This window comes from Carcharodon carcharias, chromosome 12, assembly GCF_017639515.1.
Source record: "Carcharodon carcharias isolate sCarCar2 chromosome 12, sCarCar2.pri, whole genome shotgun sequence".
Lineage (NCBI taxonomy): Eukaryota > Metazoa > Chordata > Chondrichthyes > Lamniformes > Lamnidae > Carcharodon > Carcharodon carcharias.
In genome coordinates this window covers 104,231,401-104,250,697 of record NC_054478.1, presented here as the reverse complement: position 1 = coordinate 104,250,697, position 19,297 = coordinate 104,231,401, and the positions used below count along the sequence as shown (strand labels likewise).

Below are 19,297 nucleotides of genomic sequence, written 5' to 3'. Positions count from 1 at the left end.
TCAAAGCAGAATTTCTTACAGAAAATCACAAACTTGACTTCTTGGAAAATAACTGCCTCAAAGGGATAGAGGATCAGAGGGATCTGCAGGTACAGATGCACAAATAAATAAAAGTAGCAACGCAGGTTACTAAGGCCAATATAAAGAACCCCTTCCCACTGCTCTTCTTCCAATAGTGCAGTGAGATTCTTTTCAACCATCTAAGAAGGCAGATGCGAACTCAGTTTAATGACTCATTCAAAAGAGGGGAGGGGGCTCTCCTGCTATCCTGCCTAAAATTTATCCCCTAGCCAATGCGGCAATGCCAGCCTTCTTTGGCAGTCCCTTGGGCTCAAGGATGACTGGCTTCGACTCCAGTTTGATGGGTTCTGAGATGGCTGTTAAGCCCAATGCAAGATCTGCACATGTAGGGCAGATGGAGCTTGAAGGGTTGGCAGATGAGTTATTTGGAGGTTTGTGGCCTTTTTCCGATACCTCAACTTCGCCTTTGGGTATTCCCGACAAAGCCTCTCGATGTGTTTGGTGCCATCCCAAAATAATCTTCAGCCAGGGACTGTCATGAGTTAGTGCGGATACTTGACCTCTTCAGAGATGCTTTGAGGACATCCCTAAAGTGTTTCCGCTATCTTCCTGGGAGTTTCCTGCCACGACTGAATTGCGAGTAGAACAGCTGCTTCAAGAGCCTGGTGTCAGGCATACGAGTGACATGTCCTGCCCAGCAGAGCTGGTTTTGAGTGATTACTGCCTCAAACCATGCTGAGCATGTTGGCTTGGGAGAGGACGTTGCTGGGGGACTGTCCTTCTTGCCACTGGATTTGGGGGATCTTGCGATCTGCTGGTGATACTTCTCCAGTGCTTTGAGGTGCCTGCTGTGGGTTGTCTAAGTCTTCTAAGCATATAGTAGCACAGGGATCATGAGGATCCCCTGCTGCGTGATGACATGCAAGCCGTGTAAATGCCAGTAAAGCAGTTGGTTATTTATCATGTTGGTGTTTGTGGATCTTGCTGCATTCAAACTGGCTGCCTACAGTAGTAATCACTGGAGTAGCTTGAAAATGGAAATAAACATTGGGAGAAATGTAAAATAGGCTACTGATATCACACCCTGTAAAATTAGCCCCAATGTTAGCAGAAATTTATAGTGTACTTCCGTGATGGCTACATTGAGGACAAAAACTCTGTATCCAGTTCTCAAAGGAGCCTAACATCCCACCCCAGCCCCCCACTCCCGCAAGCCTCTTGCTCACCTTTCTAGTAAATGGAAACTTTAGAGGCCTGAAGAAGTCCTGGTGGTTTGTAAATCCTCCTACAACTGGCTTCCTTCTTGGAAATCTACATGCATGGAAATCTGAAGGAAGGAAGCTGGATAGAACGGAGCTATTATATCCTGTAAACCTATGTGAGAATTTTCAAAGGCTCTGGTATTGAAACGTGGTTCACACGTCTTTCCTTTCAGAAACAGTGATGCAGCCTGGTCCTGATTAAAATAGCTGGATTTCTGTTTGATTTGTTTACCCAGTAGTTGCTTGGGTTTATCAGCATGTATCCTTCCAGGCTTTTGTGAGTGATTTGAGAGAGGAAATGCAGGGCATCTTTGAAAATGTTTGTTTGTAAAGATAACAGTTTTCCTGGGCACTAGAACTTCAAAGTTAGATATTATTCCAGTTTGTTGAATAGCGCAGATGGAAAAGAAAGTGTTGGGATGGATAATGAGGAGAATTAAATTCAGCTTCTGTTACTTAAACATTATACGCTGATATCCATCGGAAATCTGGTATTTATTGGTCCTTTGTGGCAAGTGGCTTAACATTGTTAGAAGTAATTCACTTTGAGGAGCTGCACCCGGCAAATAATGTATCATGGTAAGTGAATGTTCTCTGTGTGAAAGCTGAATTGTTTGTTGGAATGCAGCTTCCTGAAAGAAAATGGCATCTTTATGAACGAGCACAATCAATCAATAGATGTACGTTGCTAGTAGTATGGGGAAAGGAGATTGTTTAGGGATGCAGCTATCTAATTTGTTGAAGTTGAATTATTGTTATTATGTTCGATTACTGGAGCTGACTGAATTTTCACCTTCCTGTATACCAGAGCTACGATTTATATTTTGTGAACATTCATTTTTAATATTTTTAAGGCTTCTCCTCATCTGATACAGATAGAAGAGTTTGAAATTCTGATATAGGTTGCCATTATACTTGATCATTTAAAATCTTCCAGAAGACGGTGAAAATTAGAGGTCCATTGAGATTTTGGAGTAAACTCCTGTCTGGTGTTTAGTGAATTGCATGCACACAGCCTAATAACTTACTGACTATGGTGTACATGAGTTGAGATGGAATCCTGGTATGTCATTATCAGGATTTTTAAAAATGACATTGTACTTCTGATAAATGAAACACGTTTTTGGTTTGTAGTCTAAAGATAATATGACTGGCTTCCCAATCAGAAGCTTGCCCATGGACAAGCTCTTGTACGTCTAATATGAATCATGACCAGGAATCACGCCCTAAACTGTTCATATGGTCCAGAAAGAAAAGGTAACTTTGCTAGTAGCATTTATTGAGTAGCCTGCTCTCTGCTATCAATCTAACTGATCGTTTATGGTACAGTAGTTTCAAGGTGGAAAATGCTAGCAGTAAAAAAATGTGTATATGTAGAAAACAAATTAACCTTTCATTCATCAGAATTTCAGGAATTTCCTCTTTTGGCACTGGCTGTGTAACCATCTTATTCACAATCTTAAGCAAGGAAGACTGAGTTGTGGGAAGTGGAAGTTACTTACTGATGGTGGATTCTAGAATCCAAATCTATCATACATTTGGCATTTCTATGTTTTAGTTACCTGGATGGGAATAACCATTGTTAATTTTAACTGCTGAGTTCAGGGTGGCATCTAGGATATAAGGAGAATTGATTGCTTTCCCAGGTTTTAAATGAATCAGAATTTGTGGAGACAAGGGCAGGATTTGGAGTTTTGGGTCAGGACCTTAAAATTGGTGTCAAATAGGGGTTCTGACCCTGCACTGTTTGGGAAACAGTCATCTGGCGCTAATTGTCCCTGAATTGGCTAATTAGAGGCCAGCGTGCAGGCTTTCCAATAAGAGGCCCTCCAGCACAGAAGGAGCTGTGACCTGCTGTTTCACGTAAGAGAGAGAGAGGGAGACTGGCTAGAACTTAAGAAGCCCTCTCAACGACTTTTAAAACAAAAAATGGTCATAGCTGTCATGCCACCATCATTGAGGGGAACCACTCCGTAGGGTGGCCTGCAGCCGCAGCTGTGGTCAGGCAGAAGAGTGACTCTCAAAGCCTGCCTGGAGCGCTGCCCTCCTTCCCCGCCACTCCCTAAATCTCCCACCCAGTCTGCCATCAGGAAGCTGCCTGCAGACAGTTGGACTGTTCCTGGTACTCACCCTGATCTGATTTTCCCTGCTATCAGTCTTCACTGTAGCTTGGGAGCAGCTCATGTGGCTCTACTTTGACCTCTGATGAGGAACAAGAGGACCAGTACTAGTTGTGGACCAACTGGAAAGATCACGTGAACCCCTGACAATTGGCCTTAATTTACTTAACTTAATTGACTTGGTTATAAGTTTCTGTTCCTTCAGAGTCACTGGATCAAAATTCCAGAACTCGTTTCCTAGCAGCACTGTGGGTATACCTACACCACATGGACTGCAGCAATTTAAGAAGGCGGCTCACCACCAACTTCTCAAGGGCAATTAAGGATGGGCAATAAATGCTGGCCTTGCCAGTGATGCCCACATGAGCAAATAAACAAAAATAGGTAGCCGTGGCATAGCGGTAATGTCACTGGACCAGTAATTCAGAAGCCCAGGCTAATGCTCTGGGGACATGGGTTCAAATCCCAACATGGAAGCTGGTGAAATTTAAATTCGATTAATAAGTATAAAGCCAGTCTCAGTAATTGTGACCATGACCCATTGACAATTGCTATAAAAACCCATCTGGTTCACTAATGGCCTTTAGGGAAGGAAACTGCCATTTGGTCTACATGTGACTCCAGACCCACAAAAAGTGGTAACTCTTAACTACCCTCTGAAATGGCCTAGCAAGCCACTCAGTTCAAGGGCAATTAGGTGAAGTGTAGAACCATAGTGCAGAATTTTAACGGCTGAGGAGGGGCATGGGTTTGTGTATGGGCGGCAATTAAATCTCTCAAAAATGACACCGTGTTGGAAATCTGACATGATCCCACCCATTTCCAACTTTTACTCGACTGCATCGCAAGGAGTGGAAAACGCCATTAAGATGTTTGATCAGTCATTTAGTTATGCAAACAAGCAATTAAGTGTGGCTTTAACTCAGGATTCTGGTTTTAATATTCAGAGCACGTGGTTCCTGAGCTGTGTGGAACTGACCAGGCTCAACAAAGCAAGAGCACAGTGGGGAGTTATTGATCAGTGAAGCTAATAAACTGAAAGGCCTTTAAGCAGTGGAACTGCATAGCTGCTGGCCTAAAGCTTGTGTGCACAACATTTGCTGTTAGAGTTTAATTTCACTACCAGAAACTTTTTTGAAGTAATTTCACCTAACTTGGACTTTAATCACCCTGATCTGACTTTCCCTGCTGTCAGTCCTCACTGTAGCTTGGGAGCAGCTCATGTGGCTCTACTTTGACCTCTGATGAAGAACAAGAGGAGCAGTTCCAGCAACACCCAACAGCACCAGGAGCAGCAGGAACAACACCAGGAGCAGCACCAGTTGCCTTTTCCTCGGTTGCATGCTGCTTTACAGGACAGAGTGGATGGACATAGAGACCCAGCTTGTAGGCGGTGATGCCCTCTAACACAGGGTCTGTAGGCAGAGGATCAGTTTTCTCAACATGTGTAAGCACCAGTGCTTTGGGAAGCTCAGGCTTTCACAACTGGTTGCTATTGAGATCTGAGAACGCCCTTCACAACAGACCACTTGGGCACACATTGACATTGGCTGCCAAGGTGGGTCACACTGGATTCTTTGCCTGCTCCTGCAAGAACAGAAAGAAGACAGTTGTGAATATGAGAAATGGATTTTGTAGAGTGGAGGGCAGAACAACATTTGTAAACTGATCTTAAATTGACCAAGGTCCTGAAATATGTTCAGTTAAGTACTACAGGTTGCTGGTATTTTCTCCTTTGACTTCCTAAATTCAGACTTTTTGTTCGATCTGCATTTTTCAGATTTTATTAGTGCAATGTGAGGTCACATTAATCTTGTTGAAAAGAGTGGCCTGGATTTTCCCCACCAGGGAGAGCCTCTCCGTCATGGCGGAAGAGGCCCGAATCCGGAAGTCCAGCTTGTGAACACAAGACCTACCATTTTTGCAGGGACAGAAATGGATCCGTGTCTGGATTCATGCAGCTGCCCCTGGAAATCAGCACTTGCTTCCACTTATGTGTGATTTTGGTGTGAGAGTTGTCTGAAACCTGATGTGCACAGGTAAGACCTAGTAGAAGCGGGTCTGAGCTTTGTGGATTTGTTTGGATAGCCAGGGGACCCTTTTGGAGAGGTAAGGTACTCCTTTGGATATGGTCCTGGGACACCATTGGGGGAGATCAGGTGCCCTTTGGGGGAGATCAGGTGCCCTTTGGGGGAGGTCAGGTGCCCTTTGGGAGAGGTAAGGTACCCTTTGAGATTGTTAAAATTAGGCATAGACATGCATTAAAAAATGCATACGTTCATCGAAAATGTAAGCTTATTGAAACTGTCAAAAACAGTTGTAAGAAGTTTCAAGGTGAACTGTCAAAAGGAGCTGTCAATAAATATTGTCCAAAGTGTCAGGGTGAACTGTCAAAGGGAGCTGGAAAGGCATTTAAAACTCCTGCCCTTTCACTCTGAAAAAATTGTCTGGAGTGTAAAAAAAACAATTGCTTGCTATTTCACTCTGTCTCTTCATCTAAAACTTAGGGTTTCCGTTACTGGATTAGTGCTGCATGATAGATTTCGCATCTCTCCATTATCACTGTAAGATGCCTTATTTCACAGTTCGATTGACAGCTCCAATGGTTATTGACTCTTGTAGTGGGTCTATGATTTCCAATGCTTTTTTTATAAGGGATTATGCAATTGAATGAAATATTTGATGTTTATAATGGACAATATGCTTCAAGGAATGTAAAGGTAGTAAACAGTTTTTTATGAATGAGAGTTTTTTTTTAAAATAAGTTTGCAATAGACACTTGAAATTTTATTTAATCTCAGCGTGGGTCATGAGGTCTGCCGTGGTGGATGCTGGGAGATACTGGCATGAGTTGGCAGTGTGTTGGAATCAGGGCTATAAAGGGCTATAGAAGTGGGGGCATAGGTTGGCATGGGGCTATAAAAGGCCATGGGGGCTGGGCAGAGGGGTATAGGTTGGCATGGAGGGTGTGAGGGGCTAGGAAGAGGGCATGAATTTGATTGGGGCATGGAGCGTGTGCAGGAGATTGAATGTTTGTAAGGGGTGAAGGCTGTTTTATGTTTTTCTTTTTTTTAATTAAACCCCAACACAGTGATAGAGCACCGAAGCAGGCCTTTCACCCAGTCCACCTCTGTACCCAGCATCCTCCGTGCTCATTTGGTCTGACCCCCAGGGAATCCTGTCACGAAAATCCGACATTCAGTCAGACATTTTTTAGAAGTCAGGTTTGCGGAGCCAGGAATTCTCCAAACTGCACACCCAATGCAATGATGAAAATCTGGGCGGATATGCCTACGTGAAATAAAAACCAAAATTTTTGTAGTACTCAGCAAGTCAGATAGTGGAAAGAGAAACAGGGTTAATGTTTCAGGTTGATGACTTTTCATCAGAAATGGAAAAAGTTAGAACTGTGCAAGGTTTTGAAAAGGCAGGGAGAAGGGAGAAAGATCAAAGGAAGTTCTGTTATATGTTGGAAGACAGGAGAGATTGAAAGTTAAAAGGGATGATGGTGCAAATTAAAAGGAGACAGTGATAGGACAGACTGAAACAAAAAAAAACAAAATATGGGCCTGGAGGAAGTGTAAGTGTAAGAAAATTGCAGAAGCAACACTCAGCTGTTGCCCAAAGAAAATAGGGGTATAGAGTATGATGTGAATTTGTTGAACTCAATGTTGAGTTAGGAAAGCTATAAAGTGCCTAATTGAAAGATGAGGTGCTGTCCTTCACTTGATTGAGCCAGTGTAGGAAGCCAGAGACATAGAAATCAGAGTGGGAGTGGGGTAGAAAATTAAAATGACAGGTGAAAGAAAGCTCAGTGTCATGTTTGCTGATTGAGCCAAGGTGTTCTGCAAAGTGCCCAGCCAACCTGCATTTGGCTTCCCATGTGCGGTGGAGACCAAATCATGAGCAGTGAATGCAATATACTAAATGGAAAGAAGCTCCAACTAAATCTCTGTTTCAAATGGAAAGAGCCCTTGAGTCTCTGGAAGGTTGGAAGAAAGGATGTTAAAGTACAGGTTATGCATCTCCTGCACTTGCATGGGGAACTATGGTGGGAAGGGAAGGGGTTGTTGGGGTTATTGAAAAGTGAACCAGGGTGTTGCAGAAAGCTGAAATGGGAGGGGAGGGGAAGGTGCGTTTGGAGGTGACATCACCCTGGTTGTGGTGGTGGGTTGATGGAAAATGATCTGTTGAATGTAGAGGCTAGAGGGATGGAAGATGAGGCAGGTGGGATTTTGAAGGATGGGAAGAGATGAGAGCTGAAATGTCGGAAGTTGAATGGACTAGGTCCAGCGCCCTATTAACCACAATGGAGGAGAGTTCCCGGTTGAGAAAAATGAAGACGTATCGGAAGCAATGGTATGGAAGGTGGCATTGTCAGAACAGCTGCGACGGAGACGGAAAACCTGTGGGAATGAATTGAGTCCTAATAAGAAGCCGGGTGAGAGGAACGGCAGTCAGCATAGTTGTAGGTGTCAGTGGGCTTATAGTCGTTATTAGTTGATAGCCTTTCGCCAAAAATGGAGGACAGAAGAGTTGAGGGAGGGAAGGGTCAGAGATGTGTGGAACAGTTTTTGGTCCAGTCCTCAGGTCTCCTCCCTGACCTATTTCTCTGCTACATTGATGACTGCATTGCTGCTGTATCACGCTTTTTGGAAAAAATGATCAATTTTGCTTTCAAACCATAACCTCTGCCCCCATTTTTTTTGGATGGCAGCTATTGATAATGTTTCTGTTATTCCCAGTTACACCTCCTCCAGACCCATCTTTTGTTTCTTTACTTATCTGTCCCATTACCATCTCATTTAACCTTATGACATCGTCCTTTTTGTTATTTAATCCCCCCTGCCTTCTAACCTATAACAGAACAATCCTTTTGATCTTTCTCTCTCCTCCCCTTTCCCTGCCTCTGTGTTTGTTTAAGACCTGTTACAGCTCTTTTTCCATTTCTGATGCGAAGTTATCGAACTGAGATGTTAACTCTGCTTCTCTTTCCACAGATGCTGTCTGACTTCTTGAGCATTTCCAGCAATTTCTGTTTTTATTTCAGACTTCCTGCATCTGCAGTATTGTATTTTTGTATTTGTATTTACATGAAATTCACCTTGCTACTGTGTTCTCTAAAGGGATCAGTTCACATGGCTCAATGTTTGCTGAAGATTTAACAGTTTGCAGGTTGCGAATATCTTCCTTTGTCCAGTATCATTGAAGGTGACAATATAAAGTGTGTGTGAGTGTTTGATGTTTGAAGAGCCTGATGCAATTGCAGAGTAATTAGATATTAATTTTAGATATTAATGCTCCTGGCAGTGAGTTTGAGAGGTTGAACTGACAGTCAGAGTTGTCACAGCGCACTCCTCTTAAAAGTGATTCCTTGTTAATATACCTTTATATCTGAGGTAGTCTCTGAACAGGAGCCATGTTCTAGTACAAATGTTTTGGTGCAATCAGCAGAAAATGTGTGCATTTGTTTCTGCAGATTGGGGTGGTGACATTTGATATGTTGATGTGTTGACAGTAGCGCTCATTTGGGATACTGGTCAAGTAAATCACCGTAACAGGGTTTGCCTGCTTTGACTTCAGCGTTATGCTACAGTTAAGGTCCAGAGGACCATTGGCCATTGAGAACATGCCAAGAGAAAATAGCTGAGGGTTGCAACAGTGCCCTTTGAGTCCATTATTTTTGCAATGAGAAGCTCAAGTAACTTATGCCCAAAGTCATGACAGACAACAAGATCTTGAAAGAAGTGTGTCACCAAGAACTCAAAAAATTGCCTCTTCATGTTTGGAAGGCTAAGAATGTTCAAAGCTTTCGCAAGGCATTTTATATACACCGATAATAGTTGGTAAATCCTGAGACCTGAAATTGATCTTTTTAGTGAATGACAAAGATCTGAGAGTTATTGTATCTGAAGATGCAGGTACCAATTCACTGCTTTATATGTAAATATCCTAAAGTTTCACTTCAGTGAGAATGAATTTCAATTAACTTGGTCACAGAGGCCTCTCTCAGGTGCCATTAATGCAATTGAGGACGGTTAAACAATTATAGTTCTAATGCAGCTCTTTCTCCACAAACTTTGTTTTCTTGGATATATTTTTAGCAAAAGCATCTGTTTGAGATTGATAGAAGTACTGATTTCTGAAAAAGTTTGGCTGTGAAAATATTTCTAATTGTCCTGTTTCATCAGTTTGGCCTTTCTTGGAATGTATCAGAAGTAATCTTTGTCATTTTAAAAATGATCACTGTTACTTCAGTACAGCACTTTCTATCTTCTTCTATACCTTCATGTTATACCATTGGTACCAGTAACAAGATACTGCAATCAATAGATACGGAAACATTCAGCACACATCAGTCTGGTGGGTAGGAAAGCTCTGTCCACGGGTTGGGAATGTTCTTACATAGTACCCAAATGAAATATTATTCAATATATCACAACACAGGAATGCTGGCTTAATAGACATTGGGCAGAAACACCTGTGCCCACTGGCGTCGGGCATGTTCGGTAGTGCAAGCTGACAATATGGTGAGAAGGCCAAAAATCAGTTTCACAATGTTGTGAAACCAGTTTGCGATCATCTGCTCAGCCCATCGATGGCACGCTGTGTTTCCTGCCATCGGATGTTGGGAACCTTATTGTAATACATCAGCATATCATTATAAAGGTAGCCCACTGGACTCATTCCTCCCCTTCCCCCACTGGATCGTCTGCCCACGGAACACACCTGCATATAAAAGGTATGCACAAGGTGGGCTGCACTTTGAGGGGAACTCGGAGGTGAGTGCATAGTAACATTACGGAGCGCTCACGAGGGACGCCCATAGAGTCATAGAGGTCTACAGCACAGAAAAAGGCCTTTCGGCCCATCGAGTCTGTGCCAGTCAAACAAGTACCTAACTATTCTAATCCCATTTTCCAGCACTAGGCCCAGAGCCTTGTATGCCTTGGCATCGCAAATGCACATCCAAATACTTCTTAAATTTTATGAGGGTTTCTGCCTCTACACCCTTTCAGGCAGCGAGTTCCAGATTCCCACCACCCTCTGGGTGAAAAAAATCTTCCTCACATCCCCTCTAAACCTCCTGCCCCTTACCTTAAATCTATGCCCCCTGGATATTGATCCCTCCAACAAGGGGAAAAGTTCCTTCCTGTCTGCCCTATCTTTGCCCTTCATAATTTTATACACCTCAATCATGTCCCCCCTCAATATCCTCTGGTCCAGGGAAAATAACCCCAGTCTATCCAAACTCTCCTCATAACTAAAACTCTCTAGCCCAGGCAACATCCTGGTAAATCTCCTCTGCACTCTCTCTAGTGCAATCACATCTTCCCTAAAGCAGATTCTAGAACTGCACGCAATACTCTAGCTGTGGCCTAACCGGCGTTTTATACAGTTCCAGCATAACCTCCCTGCTCATATATTCTATGCCTCGGCTAATGAATGCAAGTATCCCATATGCCTTCTTAAGCACTTTATCTACCTGTCCTGCTACCTTAAGGGACTGGTGGACATGCACACCAACGTGCCTCTGATCCTTGGTACTTCCCAGGGTCCTACCATTCATCGTGTATTCCCATGCCTTGTTTGTCCTGCCCAAGTGCATCACCTCACACTGATCCGGATTAAATTTCATTTGCCACTGATCAGCCCATCTGACCAGCCTGTCTATATACCCCTGTAATCTAAGGCTATCCTCCTCACTATTTACTACCCCACCAATTTTCGTGACATCCGTGAACTTACTGATCAACCATCCAACATTCAAGCCTGGATCATTTATATATACCACAAACAGCAAGGGACCCAACACCACTCCCTGTAGAACCCCACTGGACACAGGCATCCAGTCACAAAAACACCCCTCGACCATCACCTTCTGCTTCCTGCCACTCAGCCAATTTTCCAAATTGCCTTGGATCCCATGGACTCTTACCTTCATTATCAGTCTCCCATGTGGGACCTTATCACAAGCCTTGCTGAAGTGCAAGTAGACTATGTCAAATACATTGCCCTCATCTACACATCTGGTCACCTGTTCGAAAAATTCAACCAAATTGGTCAGACATGACCTCCCCTTAACAAAACCATGCTGACTGCCCTTGATTAATCCCTGCCTCTCCAAGTGTAGGTTAATTCTATCCCTCAGAATTGCTTCCAATAATTTCCCCACCACTGAGGTGAGACTGACTGGCTTGTAGTTCCCTGGTTTATCCCTTCCTCCTTCCTTGAATAACGGCACCACATTGGCTGTCCTCCAGTCCTCTGGCATCTTTCCTATGGCCAGAGAAATATTGAAAATTATTGTCAGTGCCCCTCCCTTGCCTCACTCAACAGCCTGTTAGATTTCAAGGTTGAGTTGCGTTGGAATGAGGGGGCAAAGGCTGCCCTGCAGTTTACTGACTTGGGGGGAGGGGCAAAGGCTGCCCTGTGGCTGAGGAAACTTGGGGGGAGGGGCAAAGGCTGCCCTGTGGCTGAGGAAACTTGGGGGGAGGGGCAAAGACTGCCCTGTGGCTGAGGAAACTTGGGGGGAGGGGCAAAGGCTGCCCTGTGCTATGACGTGGCAGATGATGTGTGCCTGGCGGATCAAATCCACGAGGGAAACATGATTCTGCTATCACAACGGTTTGCAACTTGTATTTATTTCAAGATGCATGCATTGAATTCAGAAGTCATCAGTCCACCAAGAACTTCAAAGATTTTTTTAATAAAGCTACATTAAAATATTTATTAACAAAAGAAAAGATGTCAAACACATATGCAAGGTTCCAGTTAATTAATATGATATTAAAGATTAAAATTCCTGCCTAACCTGACTCCCAAATACACCCCCTTATTATGCAACAATCTGAAATAGATTTTAAAGTTAGAAAGACAGGCCAGCACAGTTAACACCTTTCAGGGCTGGATGCAGCAAACTCATGCAGACATGCTAGAGGCGTTTCTGAGGCTGTTTCGCAAGCTCCTGCTAGGTGTGACAGGCTCCCCTCTCAACATAGCTTTTCATTCTCCCTTTTATATGTTTTCTCTCTTTTAACCTGTTAATTCCATTGTCCCATTTGTCTTTGAAACTCTACTTTCCCCTAATATAAAACTCTTCATGGTGCCAGTATTGTCAGTAACCTTTGGGAAAAATAAACACACTGCTAGGCCAACCTCTGGCTGGGTGTAAGCATCCTAATATCTCTTTGAAACTCAAACTGTCCCGATTTATCTAAAAATGCAAATTCTCCTCACACCTTACATCCTAAGACTTCAGCCATGTTTACATCTTTCACATTTCAAACCTAGCTTCTTTTGATGAATCAAAGCCACATAAACACACACACACCGTGAAAATTATTATACTTTTGTAACACCTGTGATTGAGGCAACTTTGTTGTGGGGGCGGTGCCAAGACTGCCCTGCCACTGAAGGTAGGGCACAAACATGTGGGGAGGGGGTGGGTGGGCAAGGGAAGTGGCCATGCATTAGGGACACCTTGTATAAAGTGACCATTCCTCTGCAGCTGAGATAGTTCATGCGCAGCCACATTGATATGATTGGAATTGGGCCTTTAGCTTGTCTGCCCATTCAATCAATGCAGAGGCATGATAATGCCACCGGGTGCTTCAGAACTTTTCAATCCTCGGGCACAGACTGCAAACTAGTGGACTTTTAGTAGACTGCAGAATAGTTGGATGACTGGGCACATTGTACAATCTCCTTGCTAAAGCTGGCCATGGAACAGTTACTGATGGAGGTGCTCACAGCCCCTTGCAATGTCATCATCCTGGTTTGGACCAGTCTCCCCCATGGTTCAAGCTAACAGTGCAGCTTGCAGCGCGGGTTAGGAGAATGTCTGCACCTAGGCTGAGAGCACAGCAAGCAGTCCAGTGGGCAAAGCTGCCCCCGGGCGGAGGTGGTTGGGGTTTCGGGCAGCCATGCAGCGCACTAAACTCTGGCCATCCATGTGATGGCCAGCAGTCTCTGGGATGCATTAGGGAGCCTTCAGACTAAACCAAGAGAGGTTCTTAGTACCCATGCTAACCCACACGTCTACCCCTTTCGTGCTGGAGGAGGAGTACATCAGGAGCATGGAGCCTGGTGAACTAACTGTATGCCTCGTGGAGTACAGGGAGTGAAGATGTAGATGGGGGTGACTGAGGCGTCTGGCTGCGCAAAGGGAGAGCAGCACCCTCAGGAATAAGGGGTGGCTGAGGCTCCCGCACACATCACCAAACAGCCACAGGGAGCCACCGCTGGTCAGCGCCTAGCTAGACCCAGGGTTTATAGACGCTGCCCTTCGTTCCTGCAGATGACTGAGAACCAGTGTCACCAAAGACTGCACATGTCCAAGGAACTGGATAGTCACATCTGCCACTTACTGCAGGACTTGGTGCCACTTGGATATGTAGGGCTTCGACTGCCAGTGGCCGTGAAAATGACCGCGGCGCTCAATTTCTATGCCAGTGGTGTCTTCCAGTGCTCCACAGGTGACCTCTGTGGGATATCACAAGCCTCCACCCACAAATGCATCCATGAGGTCAGGGACCCCATCTTGGTGAGGGCACACAACTTTGTGCATTTCACCCAGCACCAACAGAGCCAGGATACAAGAACGATTGGATTTGCCCAGATCCCGGGTTTCCCACAGGTGCAGGGTGCCATTGACTGCACTCGTGTGGTGCTCAGATCTCTGTCGCGACAAGGTGTCAACTATGTCAATGACAAGGGATTCCATTTGCTGAATGTGCAGCTGGTGTGCGACCACCAGAAATGCATCCTGCATGTGTGCGCATGGTTTCCAGGGAGTGTGCACGATTCCTACATTCTCAGTCAGTCACAGGTCCCTGACGTCTTCCAGGGTCCACAGAGGCTGCAGGGATGGCTCTTTGGGGACAAGGGCTACCCACAGAGGACGTGGCTGATGTCGCCCATGCAGTGGCGTCAGACTGCAGCAGAGAGAATTTATAACAGGCCTCATGCTGTAACTCACAACTAGGTGGAGCAAACCATCGGGATGCTGGAAATGAAGTTCTGGTGCCTGGACCGGTCTGGTGGAGCCCTGCAATACAAACCACAGAGGGTGTCACTCATCGTTGTCACTTGCTGTGCCCTTTACAACCTGGCACTGCAACGGGGAGAGGAGCTGGCTGAGGATGAGGTGCAGGAGTTGGAGGCCTCCTTCGATGAGGAGGATGTTAATGGAGATGAGGGTGAGGATGCCCTTGAAGATGATGGGGATGAGGCCCTCGCACTGGCCAGAAGAGGCAGGCGCACTCGGGAGGTCCTCATAGCTGCGAGATTTGTGGAGGGTGATGACGACATGCAGTGAGGAGACACCGTAAGATCCTCACATTGCATCTGTGAACATTTGATTCCAGTTAAGCTTATGGTAGCGCAGTTACCCTCTATGATAATGCACCTGACATGGAGACGCAGTGGAGGCCCTAATAGTCGCTCAATTCCAGGAGGATGGTGACATGCAGTGAGGACACTCCATAGATCTTCACATAGCCTCTGAGAATGTTTGACTCCTGTCTGGCCAGCAGCAGCTCGCTTGTGCTCTGTGATCAGGGTCACATCATAGAGACACAGCCAAGAAACTTTAAAAGCATCTGATGCTTTGCTTGCCTTTGTGCCCTGACCCCTTCAGGAGCACAGTATCCCTGGTCATAGATGCTGAAGAGATGGGGGCCAGCCCCACTTTAAAGGTGCTAAGAGCACAGAGAGAATGATGGAACTCTGTGACGCCTGCCCACAACATTCTGGCAGCAATGACCAGCACTGTTGAGGTGCAGGCATCGATAATATGTCCAGGGAGTGAGAGGCCAGACCATCATTTTGGGCTGGAGGCTGCACAAAGCACAGGGAAGAGGCCCTGAACTGAGACACCTGCCTTTATCTTGTGCAGAAAGGTTTCACTCACGACATGGTTATCTGATGGATGTTGCACTGCTGTGTCCTCACATGGTAGAGCAGCGCTGACCTCACTGTCAGCACAGGAACTGTCCAGATCCTTGCCGACCAGCTGGATGGCGCTGTTTTCAAAGTCTGTGAGGCCCTTGATTGGCTACCCCTCCTTGTGTGCCAGCTTGTCCTGCATAAATAGAGATGGAGAGAGCATAAGTAGAACACCTGCCAGGCCAGATGATAAGTATGCCCAGCATGTGTGGGTGGTGAGTGGTTCCACGGTAGGGATGAGGACAATGAAGGTGTGTATGAGAGTGAATGGTGATGTCCCTTGAACTTGCAGTGAGTGAGGGCCCTGTGAATGTGTGATGGGTTTGTGAGCGTGAGTGGAGAGTGATGAGAAGAATGACTTACCCTGGCAGAACGGAGGAGATCATTCATTCTCTTGCGGCACTAGGTGGCTGTCCTCTTTTGCAGGGCATTGGCATTGACCACCGCTGCTACCGCATCCCAAGCCAGATTCGTGAGGTTGCTGCCCAGCCTGCAGTTAGAGCAGGGGAAGAGGACATCACAATGAGCCTCCAGTGCATCCAAAAGGTGCTCGAGGGATGCGTCATTGAACCTGGAGGCTGTAGTGTTTTTTCCTTCTGGGGCCATCCTGTCTTCTGTGCATCAGTCGTGGGCTGCAAGCACTTAGAGGTGTGCACGTGGTTAGACTTTAAATATGGTGCCTGGCGTGATGAAGCAGCAAAGTGATGGTGTGGTGAATGAATGAGAGACCACCCACCATGGAAACGGCGTGTTTTCTGGGAATGCATAGTTGATGCAGCAGGTTTGAGGCGAGACAGCGTGAAAAGCCGCCATTTCAGCTGGCAGTTAAAACATCATTTTACCCACCCGCTACTGCATTTAGTGCAAATCTGGGATGATTCCTCTCATTATATGTAATAGGATGGTCTCAGACAGGCTTGGTCCTTCAGGAATGGATTAAGGTTTAGAATACTATCATATTGATTGTCTTCTACTTTAGAACATGTTTAATGTAACATTTGCATTGCTGGGTGCATAATGCATATCAGTCCATGTATTTCTGCATCCACGCATTCAAAGTGGTGACATTGTCCCATTAAACATGAAAAACACTTTAACAACTGCCCAGTTCTGCACAACAGGCATGTTTTATTTATTTTTTTGCCAGACTTTCACTAACAAAGCTAAGTAACAATGCTTATGATATTTTGAAAGCTGTGAGAATGGATCTTATTTTTTTAAAATCTTTTTGGAAAATATGTTGTTATTGTGTGAAGAAGGCTGTGTTGTGTGTGTGGAAATGATTTAATTAAGCTGGGGAAAGGTTACGAGAGGCAGGTTGTCTGGGAGGTTGAAAATATGAAAGGATAGAGGCATTATGTGTGCATTTGTAATAGGATATTACGAAGGGTTTGAGTGCAAGTAAATAGATTGGATTTAACATTTGCATTTTTAGATGAGTTGAGAGTTCGTTTGAATAACAAAGGGAAGTCAGAGATGACAAGAAGCATTTTTGCATCTTACAGGAGTTCCATGGGTGAATAGAAGAGGGCATAGTACATTTTATTGACCGAAAGCAGAGACAAAATAGAAACATGAAAGATTCTATATTTGGAAGGATTTGAGTTCCAAAGAGATATGAGAATAGTAGAACCTGAGATGAAAGGGGGAAAAAGGTGGTTCAGACTTACTGTGGAGAGCTTTTGGGGCTGTTGGTGGTTTGAGGAGGATCTCCTGGAAACAGCTCTAGGTTGGGAGAAGTTGCAGTTTGAATCAGCCATCCAGTCAAGCCAGAAAAGTCTTGGGCTGCAAAAATCAGACTTGTTCTGAAATCTTGGATTTCCGCAGCAGATTGGAAGAGAGTTTACAAGGTCATGTGGCATGTCTTTATTAAAGCTTCAACAGTTTGTCTTGGGTAATATTGTTGGATTTTTTTAGTTAAACATCTATAAGGGAACGTTGCCTAGAAGGTGTTCACTTGTGGGTCTGACCAAGTAGAACGTCTTTTGGGGGAATGTTTTGTAAGACTATGTTTAACTGTGACTGCAATCTTGTGTGCTTTCGTTTTCTTTTCTTTTTCTTAATTAAACTTTTACTTTTTTAATTCTTAAAATCCCAAATGTGTTACTGGACCTCTTGCTGTTGAGATTGGTACGTTTCTGTCTCGTTTTCAGAATACAAAAAAAAGGGTCTGGCCTATAGTTTCCCCCTGGGGTTTGGTTTGCTCAGCAATTGCCATCTGCTTTGGTTATAACAAAGCTTTAGAAATCGATGGCCTTATTTTCCAGCACTCTCATGAATTGGCATTGACCTTCTATTCATGGAGAGTTTCTGCAGGCAGGAACTGTGATGGCAGAAAAACAGGGGAGAAAAGCTTTGAAAAAAGAAATGGGGTGAAGATGATAAAATAGTTTGGCAGCTCAGCCCAATAAAGCTCACCTCTTGAGGCTTATGATGATTTGCTTTATAATCTGCGAAGAGACAATTTTTGCTTAACTCTGTATGTTTGCCTGGCTTGAAATAAACTTAAATGCTGTCAGATTTGCTCTGTGACTTATGAAGGCTGACCTGCTGCGTTGTACAATGAATAATTAATAGCATGCAGTCATAGTGCTGCTATGGAACTGACAACTCAGTGTGTCCCATCTTCGTAGATGAATTAGCAATTTTTGGGAATGAGCAACAGCTGCCCAATAACTTCTGATTGCAGAGGTACGCTTTAATGCCTATTTGGGATTCTGAAACAACAGGGGTCCGCTGTCTCTGTAAAGATTAATGCATCATAACACATCAGTATTCGGTTGTCTGTTCAAGTTATAATTATTTTTAGTCCTTTTGTTCTCATTACAAAGCGATGATACTTATGGATCAATTATTTCTGAATTTCAATTTATTTAAAATGATTCTACCTCTGTCATAAAGGGTTCCTCCGTTTTGTAAATTATTCCCTCCCTCTATTTCAGTTGGTTGAAGCTCAAGGGAAGGCGTCTTGTTTACAGGCTATAGTGGGATTTAATTTTTACCTGGCAGAGGAGGTTTACCAGCTCTCCTTTGATTTGGATCATAATTGCTTTCTCCTGAGGAAAAGTCTTGCCTTGTCAGGAGCTTCAACCACATGGGCAAATTGAAAACTATTGGAATTAAACCTAACTATTAACATTTTGCAATTTTTAATGGTTTATTTGTAAAATGGGAGCTTATTTTATAAAGTTACTGCCGAAATCCATTCTGTCCATGAGGCTGATTTCAAAATAAAGAAAAAATTGCTGTGGGGAAACATATTTATATTTTTACATATGTGATAAATGGCATTTGCTATGGAAAAAGCTGTAAGGATATCAACAATGCTTTTTGAATAGAATAGGTATCTTATTAAAGTGGAAGGAAAGTCTACAATAAGTAATGTGTTCAGGGTTGTTCTATTTTATGACAAAATACTGAAATACTGTTTTTATTATTAAGTTAAATTTCTTATCCCCAATGGAGATGTGATATGACAAGCCTCCCCATGTGCTGCATACTCAGCTAGTAGCATGTTCTTTAGTTGAACTGGTGATGGCTCCTATTGTGAACAGCTGAGCCATCCTTTGGCATGAGTAACAATCTTGGAATAACCTAAAGACAAGGAGATCCATGGATTGGTGTGGAGTGAGGTGAGGGGTGTAGAGTGGGAGGAAGAGGAGTGAAACTTTTTTTATTCATTCTTGGGATGTGAGCATCGGTGGCAAGGTCAGCATCTGTTGCTCCTCCCTAGTTGCTGCTGAGAAGGTGGTGGTGAGACTCCTTCTTGAACTGCTGCAGCCATTCAGCGGTGGTAGCTCCATTGAATGCCAAGGGGAGATGGTAATATTCTCTCTTGTTGGAGATGGTCATTGCCTGGCACTTGTCTGACATGAATGTTACTTGTCACTTATCAGCCCAAGCCTCAATGTTGTCCAGGTCTTGCTTCATGCGGGCATGGACTGC

General features: G+C 44.3%; 1 protein-coding gene across 6 annotated transcripts in view; it reads left to right on the top strand.

The window, feature by feature from the left end:
* Positions 1 to 19,297, top strand: part of LOC121284917 (E3 ubiquitin-protein ligase HECW2-like) — a 398,529-nt gene that overhangs the window by 185,113 nt on the left and 194,119 nt on the right. The window contains exon 1 of one of the 6 annotated variants that reach the window (XM_041200818.1): positions 1,495 to 1,862. The exons of the other annotated variants lie outside the window; for them this stretch is intronic. Coding sequence (XP_041056752.1) covers positions 1,853 to 1,862 — 10 coding nt within the window. The 5' untranslated portion in view covers positions 1,495 to 1,852. Of the gene's footprint in view, positions 1 to 1,494; positions 1,863 to 19,297 lie in introns of those variants that run through there. 6 annotated transcript variants of the gene reach the window in all.